The 12,781-nt window shown below is 39.9% G+C and overlaps 2 protein-coding genes and 2 non-coding genes across 4 annotated transcripts in view; all 4 read left to right on the top strand.

The window, feature by feature from the left end:
• LOC114459022 (protein NLRC3-like) overlaps positions 1-12,781 on the top strand; it is a gene marked incomplete at its 3' end in the record, with an annotated part of 94,130 nt that overhangs the window by 45,673 nt on the left and 35,676 nt on the right. The gene's annotated exons all lie outside the window — the stretch shown is intronic.
• On the top strand, positions 6,039-6,125 carry trnay-gua (transfer RNA tyrosine (anticodon GUA)). The gene is given in 2 exon segments: positions 6,039-6,075; positions 6,090-6,125. It is a non-coding gene; the product is annotated as a tRNA-Tyr (tRNA).
• On the top strand, positions 7,781-7,863 carry trnal-cag (transfer RNA leucine (anticodon CAG)). The gene has a single exon. It is a non-coding gene; the product is annotated as a tRNA-Leu (tRNA).
• Positions 9,955-11,781, top strand: LOC114459025 (elongin-C-like). The gene is made up of 4 exons (XM_028441410.1): positions 9,955-10,002; positions 10,302-10,329; positions 11,192-11,326; positions 11,551-11,781. The coding sequence occupies exons 2-4, from the start codon at positions 10,323-10,325 to the stop codon at positions 11,739-11,741; spliced, it is 333 nt and encodes a 110-aa protein (XP_028297211.1). The 5' UTR covers positions 9,955-10,002; positions 10,302-10,322; the 3' UTR covers positions 11,742-11,781.

Genomic DNA, 12,781 nt, shown 5'->3' with positions numbered 1-12,781 from the left:
ATAGTAGAGAATCAGTTCTCCGAATCGAGGCTCCTCGGTTGAGTCCAGACTTTGTCCGCAAGATGTTTCAGAGTTTCAGAGCTCTGGCGGAGCTGGATGCGGCAAATGCCACATCATCAAGTGCATTTATGAGGAAGCGACAAGGATTCTGCGGGAGCTCCCCAAATTCCGAGACAGAGCCGACATGTCCCAGCCCACCGTGCTGCTGGCTGCCTTCACGGGCACGGCAGCCTTCAACATTGCGGGCAAAACGTTACACTCTGTCCTCAAGCTCCCGAGGTCACTGGAGCCGCCGCACCAGGGCCTTGGCAATACACTCGATGAACTGAGAGCAGTCTTGTCATCCGTCGAAATTCTCATCATCGACGAGATCTCCATAGTTTCCAAGAAGCTGTTTGCCTATGTCAACAGGCGATTCCAGCAGCTGAAGGGAAATCAAAGACCTTTCGGCGCCATTTCCGTTCTGGCGGTTGGCGACTTACCAACTGCCGCCACTGGGCTTGGCCAAGTCGCTGTGTGTCTACGAGGAGACTGAGTTTGACCTCTGGAGAGATCATTTCACCGTGGTTAACCTTACAGATATCATGTGGCAGAAAGATGACCAAGCTTTTGCTTGGTCAATTCCTGAACCGACTGCGTGTCAAGCGCAAGGAAGATTCCCTGAGCATCTCGGACAGAAGTTGCTTATGCAGGCCATCTCTGATGGCAAAGGTTGCCCAACACGAACGCTGCACGTCAAGGTGGGGACGCCAGTCAAAGTGCTCGTAGCTACTGTGTATAGATCCCCAGATTTTGGTTTGCAAAAGTTTTTGCCAAACCTCAAAGCCTTCTTGGACATATTGAAACATATGAATCACCAGCCCATTGTTGTTTGCGTTGACTTCAAAGAAGACCTCCTTTTTTTTTTTTTAAATTATTTCTTTTTAATTTAACAACACATCATCAGTAGGGTACAACTAACCTGTCTCACAATGGTCTAATCCCAGCTCACGTTACTTTTCTGACACCTCCTGCTTAAAACCCAAAAAGTCGGAAGGATCGTGTGGCCCCGCTTTCACGGTCTGTATTCATGCTGAAAATCAAGATCAAGCTAGCTTTTGCCCTTCTGCTCCACGGGCGGTTTCTGTCCTCCCTGAGCTCGCATTAGGACACCTGCCTTACCGTTTGACAGGTGTACCGCCCCAGTCAAACTCCTCACCTGCAACTGTTCCCGGAGCGGGTCGCGCCCGGCGAGAGCCCACTGGGGTCTCGCCTCCCTGCCTCCCCGAGTAAGTGAAAAAACGATAACAAAGACCTCCTTTCACCAGGCACAAAAAGCATCAGAGATGCATTCCCGTCCAGAGGCTACACGCAATTGGTCACAGAGTCTACCACAGACAGGAACACTCTGATTGATCACATTTACATTTCCCATCCTTAGAAATGTATTCAATCAGGTGTTCTCCAAACGTTTTATAGCTACCATAGTTCCGTCTACTGCATTTTGACTGGCTAAATCTGTCTCGTTGCCTTGTCGTGGCACATGTCACACAATTCCTTTATGCCCCTTGTCTCCTGTTTATATGTTATTTACCCTAATTTTCTCAATTGTCTGCAGACTTGGGCACCAGTCAAATCAAACACAGTACCAGAATTTGGGGAGATCTCCACAGCCTGCCTACACACATGTCTCAGGTAAGAACAAATGGCAAATTGAGATTTACATTACTCACATATTTCCATTTATATTATATTATTATATATATTAGTTTGTCACTCTCATTTCTTCACCTAGCTTCAGAATGTTAGACACGCCGTCCAGTAGCAGATGGGCCAGTGGATGTTGCGGTGTCTCCTGACGGTCTGTATAGATCCGGTAACGGCCGTAGCTCCATTTATGTCTAACAGCTACAACGAAACATGCTGGCTGGTGAATATCATATTGATTGATTTGATTGGTGACAACCCCAAACTACACACAAGTCTCAGGCTGTGGAATTCTTCTTCCCGAATTCTGGTCCTCTGCCTGCACACAACTCAGGTAAGAACAAATGCCAAATTGAGATTTACATTCCTCACATATATCACAATTGTCACAGTGACACATTATAATTTCTCTTTTTGTTTCAGAGGACAAGTTACACCCCAGAACCAGGACATTGGAGATGCTTCCCAGACCATCAATGCCATCAATGACCGCATGAGTTTGTCTCTTTTTTTTCCCTACATATAGCTCTAATGGGTTGCAATTTGTGATGTCCACAAAGACACAGTTGTGCCGGGTTGTAGCTAACAAACCACTCCTGACCCTCGTTGTATACCCATTACATTGCTCACGCTGCTTACACACCATTTACACTGATGTCCACCCCATATTCATTCTCATTACATTGTATTTCTGTATCACGTTTTTCTGCAGTGTGTGCCTTGTCCTCGCTCTTCTCTCTCTCTTGTGTTTCAGGTGTCTTGGAGCTGGCAGTTCCTAATATGTTGTAGAGTTAGGGTTAGTGTGGTTCATTGTGTGTCTGTGTGTGTGTACACCAACGAACTAACCTGTGTTATGTCTCTCTCTCTGTGTGTGTGTGTGTGTGCACTAACAGGGTGGGTGGTGGGAATCCAGCCATAGAGACTCACTCAGTGTGTTATTTTGTGCCAGTCCCAAGCCTGGATAAATGGAGAGGGGCACCTTGAGTGTAAAATCAGTTTTCTGTGTCTCTTCTCTATGGTAGTATGTTGGATGTACATGACATTGGAGACACTTCCTAGACCATCCCTGCCATTGATGACCTGAGTTTAAAGCCTCATGTTTTATCCCCAACAATATTTTATTATTTGACACAGATTGCCTTAAATTGACACCCATTCTCTTTATTACACGAAGAGATGAACAATGTACAATCTGCATTATATAATTTAATGTGTGGTGTGCCAAAATTATTTATTTTATACATCAATGATTTTGTCTGTGTCTAAACTGCTAAAATGTATTCTCTTTGCAGATGACACTACTTTATTTTATTCTGGGGAAAATTTAACACAGGTGTTGGAAGTAGTTAAAAATTAATTTAAAAAAAGAAAAAATTGGTTTGACATTAAACAATTGTCACTAAATTTTGGAAAAACAAACTTTATGGTATTCAGTAACAGAAGGAAAGATATTGCATGTTCAGTTATTATACACGATATTGAAATAAATAGAGTAAGGGAAACCAATTTTTTGTGTGCTATGGTTGATGAGAATTTGAGCTGGAAATTACATATAATTATACAAATATTAAAATATCAAAAACAATATCTGTACTACATAAAGTAAATGATCTATTGGATAACAAAGCACTGTTCATGTTATATAACTGTCTGATTGTTCCTTATCTGACCTATTGTGTAGAAGTCTGGGAAAATGCCTGTAAGACAAACATCCAGTCAGTCTTTATATCACAGAAAAGAGCCAAACCAATAATAAGCAGAACACAATATAGACATCCAACAAACCCATTATTCCATCAGTTAAAAATGTTGAAGTTCAATGACATTGTAGATTGGAGTATTTTGCAAATTATGCATAAAGCACATCAAAAAAAATCTTACCTGTAAATCTCCAGGTCAGATTTGTAAAAAGAGTAAGTAAGTATAATTTAAAAGGAAAAGAGATCTTTTTTTTTTTTTGTATTAAAATACTGATTTACCTGACAATGTAATGCTCTTTGTTGTTAGTATTTAGTAGTTCAGTGTGCTCAGAGTGACTAGATGAGATTATTTGTTAGTGTTGTGGTTGAATGAGCTTCATTTGAGACGTGTATGAAGTGTTTTGTTGGTGAGAAACACTTTTGGAGATGAGAGTAACTGTTGAGCTGAGATGACTGATGGATATACAGGCTGTGTTTAGAGTTTTGAACATGTGACTTCAGTTTCAACCAATACTTGTTAGCAATCGGGAAAAAAAAACTCTAATAGAGTGGAAGGGTCCCAACCCACAGGTTGAGAACCACTGGTGTATTGCATGTCAAAGAATCCATGTACTATGACGAGATTGTATGTCCAAGCATGTATTTATGTCTCTCCTCTACATTGCACACATTTGATCACCACTGTATTTATATCCATACAGGGCTTGGTCCGTCATACATATAGAAGCCTCACAGAGCTGCAATGGAAGGTCTAGCCACAGGACAAGTATGTTTTTTGTCTTTTTCCCTCTGAATTGGCACTGTTAGTGAAAATTACAAAACACAGTTAGATTTTTTTTGTTTTTTTTTTGTAACATGTTTTGCTGAATGATGAGTATCTTCTACCTTCACCACCACCACCACAGATTCTGTTCTGATCACAATGAAAAAGTGACCATGGCTGTGATGGGGGCCATTTAAGATGCTGAGCCACACTGGGGCACAAGCCAAGTTAGAAGTAAGTCTGATCACATTCATCTGGGGACCTAATTTAATGTATTTGAGTGATCATTATCCTTTTCAGATGCATTAAAATAATACATTTAGTATGAATTCATGACATAGTATTTGTGTTGTCATTTTCATTCACTAGGAGCTGCAACATGGCTTTAGAATCCTACGAGGCCAGTGAGGAACAGGACCTGAATGGGACCAAGGAGGATGTAAAGAGTAGGAAGACTCTTACCAGCAGGAGAGATCCAGTGTTATTGCCGTGCTCCATACTGCTGCATTTATTGATCATGGTATTTATCAATCACCTGTAAACAAAGTGTATACAGGCTATTTCTAAAGTGACTCTTTAAGACATTTTAATTGCCTGCGACAAGCTGTTGAGCTAAGGTTAATGCATCAATAAACCAATTGGAACAACAATTAATAACAGCAATGGATTTGTTTCTGTTATCATTTATTGTCATAATTTAAGGACCCATAATTGTTTTGTTACATTGTGTTAGCCAAGAAATGTATGGGATTAAATATTTAAAGTGGGTCTTGTGTTCATGTCAGGACAGCTGAAATAAAAATGGTCAGGATACTGACCTCTCTTCCCATTTGTCACACAGCTTTTCAAGGAATGGGTCAAAGTGGGACAGAGGATCCTCTCTCCAGAAGAAAAAACTGTTTACAAATCTGCCTCTACCAAAGCAACACAACTGTCAGAGATGAAGGAAACCTGCCAGAAAGCACTGGGCAATAACAGAAAAAAAAGTGTTGAGCCAAGATCCACTCACTTATGCACAGACTCTGGACACTTTTCAAAAAGGCTCCGCCCTAATTCAGATAAAACATCTATCTATCTGCATGTGAGTGAGGTGGAAGAAGACTCAGATAGAGATGTTTAAAATTTTGTTTTTGTGATAAATGTGTGTGTGTGTTTCTTTTCCTACCTCATTCTAATTTTATTGTGATAGAATAAAATGTTATGTGCACTAAGTGATTTTTGTTTTTAATATTTATCTTGATAGTCTCTATCTTCAAAGTAGATCTGCCATTTTTGATGAGACAATTGGTACAGAGGGGAAAAGGTTTAAGTGGACCTAGTATAGAGTTAGGGACACTGCATTTAACTGTCCTGGGTATGGTGAGTCACCCTATGGGCCATGAATTGTATACTGAAATATGCATATTGCTGAAATAATTTGTAGAACTTCAAATATGGTCGGAGAGAGTATCGGTGCAGTATTCGGAATCAAAATACTAGTGGTGTTCGGACTTCGGATATGACCGGGGAGAGTATCCGGGAATAATTGAACTCCGGGATATGGCAAGTATAAAAGTGTTCCCATATCCGGAGTTTGACATGCTCCGAACATGACATCGACTTCAACTGCTGTTCGGAGAGTATCCCAGGTGGATATCACCGTATTTGACTCATATCTTGGAATATTCTGGGTTCGATTCTTGGGCTTTTTGCGCAGTGGCAGTTCCAAAAAAAGGGAAGAATATTGCTTAGGCTTGTCCCAGTTGCACTAACTGCATAACTCTGATAAAAGAATCTGACTTTATGTTGTATAATTTGAAAGAAGAGAAAACAATAAATTTCACTAAAGCCAGCCAGCCAAGCCACAGTGGGCAAGCCGAGGCAGCTGAGACAACAACCAGACAGCAGCACCTTCGATAGCTCAGATGGGAGAGTGGAGGACTGTAGAGTGAGTTGCTGTGATCCTTAGGTCACTGGTTCAATTCAGGTTCGAAGGAAAAATGTTTTCACAAGTTTATCTTATCAGCTGTAATATTTCAACTATCTTGCCTTTGGATGCCCATCCTGCAGGCCAGCAACCTCTTGATAGACCATCCTCAAGGAAAATGTCCTGTATCCTCAACACACTCAATGCCGTTGACGAGATAATTTGTCATTTTAAATCCAAACGCTCAGTGCCATTGACAAGAAAACTCGTTATTTGCATTTTATCACGGAGATTACTAGAATGCACCCTAGCAGAGGTCCCTAATCAATATCCATCCATTCATCCATTTTCAGGCCCACTTATTCCTGTTTGTTAGTGTCGCAGGGGTCACCGGTGCCAATCTCCAGCTCTCATTGGGCGCTGGGCAGGGGTACACCCTGGACAGGGCGCTAGTCCCTTCATCAATATCTAAGCTGTAATGTGTTGCAGTTACCAACTGGTGCCCTGAAGGTGGCAGCAGTGCACCTTTAGATGGGAAATCAGCCACTGATGCTACCATTAGCTAAGGAGGGAGAAGCAGGGAGGAGGGAGATTATGGCGCTATGAAGTGATGTTGTGAAGTATCCAGCAGCTCACAGCACCACATACTAACACAGAACATGTGTGGACTTGAGTGGATTATTGATAATGTTGTGATTGTGAGATAAAACCCTCAACCTACCAGACTAAACGGGTCATCCGAGCATGTCGGGAGGAAGAGGAAGTTACGTCTGTGCAACTGACAGGGAGGGATACAAAATACAGTAAGTAAAACATTAAACTGTGAGCCAGATAGCAAAATAATGATAATTTTGCCATTAAAAGCCTTTTCTCAGTGTTGTTGTTATTTATGTGTTTTTGGTTTTTTTTGTTTGTTTTTTTAAGGAAACCAATGTTCAGATGTAATAGTTTTCAATAAAGCACAAAAAATTGGTTCAAAGTCGCTGGCAGATTTTTTTTAGGAGAAGCCGTTTCTCTTAACTTTTTGCTCTGAAACTGGCAATTTGTGTAAAACTTGTTCTATTCAAGGGCTGATTTCGGGAGAACGAAACAAGCCAAAAACAAACAAACAAAATTCTGATGAAAGTAGAGGCCTCAATCTTTCAGAGTCTGGTCTCAGATTTTAGATAGTCATAGTACAAAATATCCTGTGGCTCTTTAGATATCTCTCAAAATGCTCCAAAAACGGCTGGCACTCAGGGGGGGTCGAAGCTCTGAAAATGGCTGGCACTGAATGGGTTAGTCAATAAATCTGCAAACCACTTTTTTCTGCTGAATACAGGTGTATTTTGGGTATGAAGTAGTGTTGTTGATTGGTCATACTCCAATTCTCAACATTTTAGTCAAAGTATTTCAATTTGGTACATTTGTAATAATGTAAGAGTGACTGCCCTCAATGGGACAAATCCTGGCTATTACAATTTTGCTCTTGGCTTTAAACAAGATTCTGTGACGTTTCGGGACAATCTTGCATCACAAACAAGCACTGTTAGCCACAGGAGCCAAAGGTGCTCTAACAAAAAACTAACACCTGTGGCCTCTGCAATATGTGGTGAGTAGGTTGACTTGAGAGGAGTATGGAAAGAGGGGGAAAATGAGTATTGAGTAGCTTGTTAGCATAGCTTAGATTGTTCTTTGAAGATTTTGTCATAGACTGGGGGTGTTGATGGTGTATGATGGCGCTTTGTCAGAATGGCCGAGTGGTCAAAGGCGCTGCGTTCAGATCGCAGTCTCCTCAGGAGGCGTGGGTTCAAATCCCACTTCTGACAGCAATACAAGGCATTTATGCAGTCCTGTTTTTTTTTTTGTTCGTATAAATTGTAGATAAAACGTTCATACAAGTTTTGCATGTGGCAAGGACAATAGGCATATATTCTGTTTTGCAGTTCCAAAAAAAGGGAAGAATATTGCTTAGGATTGTCCCAGTTACACTAACTGCATAACTCTGATAAAAGAATCTGACTTTATGTTGTATAATTTGAAAGAAGAGAAAACAATAAATTTCACTAAAGCCAGCCAGCCAAGCCACAGTGGGCAAGCCGAGGCAGCTGAGACAACGACCATACAGCAGGTTCTTCCAATCCATCCAGCCAGCAAGCCAGGTAATTAGCTAGCTAACTAGCCCATACAGCAGAACCTTCGATAGCTCAGATGGGAGCGTGGAGGACTGTAAAGTGGGTTGCTGTGATCCTTAGGTAATTGGTTCAACTCCGGTTCGAAGGAATAATGTTTTCACAAGTTTATCTTATCAGCCATAATATTTCAACTATATTGCCTTCGGGTGCCCATCCTGCAGGCCAGCAACCTCTTGATAGACGATCCTCAAGGAAAATGTCCGGTATCCTCAACACACTCAGTGCCGTTGACGAGATAATTTGTCATTTTAAATCCAAACGCTCAGTGCCATTGACAAGAAAACTCGTTATTTGCATTTCATCACGGAGATTACTAGAATGCACCCTAGCAGAGGTCCCTAATCAATATCCATCCATTCATCCATTTTCAGGCCCACTTATTCCTGTTTGTCAGTGTCGCAGGGGTCACCGGTGCCAATCTCCAGCTCTCATTGGGCGCTGGGCAGGGGTACACCCTGGACAGGGCGCTAGTCCCTTCATCAACATCTAAGCTGTAATGTGTTGCAGTTACCAACTGGTGCCCTGAAGGTGGCAGCAGTGCACCTTTAGATGGGAAATCAGCCACTGATAAAAATCAGACCTCTAGCACCATCTACTGGGAAGTTACTCAAGTTCATCTCTGAAGGCCCACACCTCAGACCCCTGGGGGCCCGGAAGGGAACCGACGAGAGGTCCGGTTCTCACATATGTTAAGGGGACCGTTAAGCCGATATAGGAACAGTTGACTCCATCTCGATAACACTTTGCGTTCCTGAGTTATAACCAGTTTTCCAGATTTCCCTGTCAGCACTTTTTACTGGCAGCCATTTTTTTCAGATCAAATGGTCAATAACTTTTGATAGGAAAATGCCACAAACTTGTGCTTTACACCTTTGGAAAGGTCTCAATAAACTCTATAACATATCAAAAAAATCAGACCTCCAGCGCCTTCTAGTAGCGACATAGGCAAGAGAAGACAATGTGAAATTCCACTGATGAGGTGTATCTCAGCTTGTGTATGTGCCACAGACTTGTGCTTTACACCTTTGGAAAGGTCTCAATAAACTCTATAACATATCAAAAAATCAGACCTCTAGCACCATCTACTGGGAAGTTACACAAGTTCATCTCTGAAGGCCCACACCTCAGACCCCTGGGGGCCCGGAAGGGAACCGACGAGAGGTCCGGTTCTCACATATGTTAAGGGTACATCCAACCTTCAAACACATACTCATTTGGCCATAATTGAAAACTCTACTTATGCTCCTACATGAATACATACTTGTGACGGGCACTGTACTAGTAATTAAAAAGTTGAATAGTTTAAAAAGTTGAAAAGTTATTAAAAACTCGTATGACTAAACACCACAAATAACATCTAAAGTGTAGTCTGTAATTCTGGCTTTTAGTTTCTATAATCAACATCAGATTAATTCCGATCTGTAAATTGTTAAAAAGGATTTGATTCCATAAACATATTTTTCATATTTTTTTTATTTCTTCCTAACATTTCATTTACAGTTCCCCAATTTCTAGCATTATTTAAATTAATATATCTAATCTTCCTATGATAATATGACACACATTTAATCACAAAAGACAGCTTCGATCAGATCAGCGTTGACAGGTTGTCAGGGCAACTCAGGCAAAAATGGAAGCTCAATGTTGACAGGTTGTCAGGGCAACTCAGGCTAAAATGAAAGCTGCAGAATCTCCTCTTGCACCGTCAGACTAAAGCTTTAATAATATCGATTAACCAGCAGATGTCACCAGTGAGCAACGTTTGAGACCAAAGTGAGTTTCTAATAATAATAATGTCAACTTTAATGACTCATTTTATCTAATATATTTTAATGTGTATTATCTTTTATTAGAAAATATGCTTAAAGTTAATCTTTTTTGTTTTGAGGGATTTTCATTGAAAAGTGATTTTTATTTTATTTTATTAAAATGTGAAAGGTAAACTGCTTTCATTAATCTGTACTCGTAATTATTGATCATTTCTGACATAACATTAACTTATAATATAGTATTCTGATTACATTTTAAATTTACATATTGATATTCAATTTTGTTTCCCTGTTTTCTTCCAGAACTTTAAGGAATTTGAGTACATGATGGGTGAGTGTGTCAATAATCTAATAACATTTTTCACCTTGTACATTGATATTTAGATGAAACTGATCAGCCACAGTATTATGAATATTATATTGAGCCTAATAAAGTGTGCTTCATCTTTTTTCTAACACAAGCTGCCATGATATATGAATGACCATTCTATGATAATTATGTACTTACTTGTAATGTAGACTATAGTTTTATTTCAGTTATTGTTTTATCAATTATTTTTGATACCAGAAATGTTAAGTGGAGCCTTTGGGAGGTACTAAATGTATGCATAATAACAGGCAAACAGCTCCAGGTTTGATAAATGTGAATTCTCACTCTGAATTATGGATTTGCATTTCCTCCTCCAATATTTTGCGGCCCACAGCTGATCCGCCCACATTGCATATTAATAAGAGGAAAAAAACATGCTAAATGCATTGTGCACGCTATGTTTCATGTTTGCATTCCTGATTGGCTGAGGTTTGCACCGTTTATCAGCGTACGTAGTGACGTTTACACATGGTTTTACTTTACAGCTGCTATTCTTTAATAAATCCACTCCATAAGGTATTGACTACTCTCAGAATGAAAGGAACATTTCACCCAGAATAACAAAGTGTTTCTGAACAGGATTACAGACTAAACCTTAACAGATGGAATCACTACATCCAACATGTGGTTTTTTAATCTGATATGCAGGACGTAATGAAACTGTTCCTAAGCAGAAGTAGCAGATAATAAAACACATTTAATGCTGACACCATCCTCCTACTAAAAGTCTTTTATACATTTTATCTTCTTTGAACAGTTGATCATGTTGCAGGTGATGTTATAACTACTTGATTTAACGGTGTGTATTTGTCCTCACTGTCAGACGGTGAACAGAGAGCCTGTGAAGGACCAGATTCTATGTATGTGAAGCTGATTTCCTCAGACGACCATGAATTCATTGTGAAAAGAGAACACGCCCTGGTATCAGGGACAATCAAAGCCATGCTGAGTGGGCCAGGTAAGGAAACAGCACTAAAGAGAGCTTTTCTGATGTCTTGAAGACTTTTTCTAAGGAATCTTTTTATTAATGAGTGTAAACATTAGACAATGTTGTATCTACTAATGTTCAATCTGTCCAGAGTCACAGGTGTTGTATTTTATTGCAAAGCACACACAGATTATAAGTAACATTGGGTCTGGATATCATTTGGGATGTTTGACCTTCTGTGACTTCATATGCAGGACAAATTGCTGAGAATGAAACCAACGAGATAAAGTTCAGGGAGATTCCCTCTCATGTCCTGTCGAATGTCTGTGAGTATTTCACCTACAAGGCCCAGCACACCAACAGCTCCACAGAGGTACCCGACTTCCCCGTCTCTCCAGAGATCACTATGGAACTGATCATTGCTGCAAACTTTTTGGATTGTTAAAGTTGAAAAGAAAAACATCAAATAAAAGCATAATTATTTATCAAAGTGTCTTTTTTCCCTTTCCAAAAAATATTGCCTCGTTATCATGATCCCAGTATTGTTTATTGTTTAGTGAGCTTTGTACATCATAACATAACATAACATAACATAACATAACATAACATAACATAACATAACATAACATAACATAACATAACATAACATAACATTATGATAAACCTGTGTGCGTGTGCCTCTGAGCGTGCTAGGCAGTGGAGGTCTAGTGGTTGAGGAAACAGGCTCACCTGGTCTATCATTGTGGGATGTTGATCAGTCCCTAATACGTATTGATCCTGACTGGGTGCTACACCATGGCTGCCCACTGCTCCTCAGGGAGGGGTTTCATTACAGAACACATTCTGTGTATGTAGCTTTACAATATTTGTCATTGAACACATCTCATTTGGGATGATTCTAAACCTGTGTATTATTACAGAAGTATAATTACACAACAAACAACATCTCATCAGACGGCTCAGCTTTAGCGCTTGGTCACTATTAGCAAAACAGCTACTGAGCAGAATGGCAAGTAACACAGTACAAATACTTTGTTACTTACTTAAGTAGGTTTTTCAGGTACTTTGTACTTTTAGAAGTGTTTATGTTTACTTTGTTACATTTTCAACATAAATGTTGGTACTTTCTACTCTTTACATTTCCCAAAAAGGCTCGTTACTTATATGTATATATATATATATATACATATAAAGTTATATTAATCAAAGTCACAAACGTCTTACTAAAAATATTTTCAAAATAAAAGACAAGCATTTTTTTTTTGTGATAAATAAAGAATAAAGGCCTCTGTAAAGTGTTTAGTGCTGATGTGTTGGAGTCTGTGTGACTGGTGGTGGGTAGTTAAACATGTAACTAACCCAGTGGAGGGTTTAGTTAGTATCACTAGGGCTTTTATTGTTGTGAGAGAGCGGTGTGCAGTGTTTACATTGTTTAGCAGGAGTTTATTGGTGATCCAGTTAAAACAATACAGGTCAGTGTCTGCA

This window comes from Gouania willdenowi, unplaced genomic scaffold, assembly GCF_900634775.1.
Source record: "Gouania willdenowi unplaced genomic scaffold, fGouWil2.1 scaffold_234_arrow_ctg1, whole genome shotgun sequence".
NCBI classification, from domain to species: Eukaryota; Metazoa; Chordata; class Actinopteri; order Blenniiformes; family Gobiesocidae; genus Gouania; species Gouania willdenowi.
This window is presented reverse-complemented; position numbering and strand designations above follow the sequence as displayed.

Coding starts and splice junctions, on each gene's coding strand:
- LOC114459025 (XM_028441410.1), top strand. Junction 11,327..11,550: donor AGCCATGCTGAGTGGGCCAG/GTAAGGAAACAG, acceptor CTTCATATGCAG/GACAAATTGCTGAGAATGAA.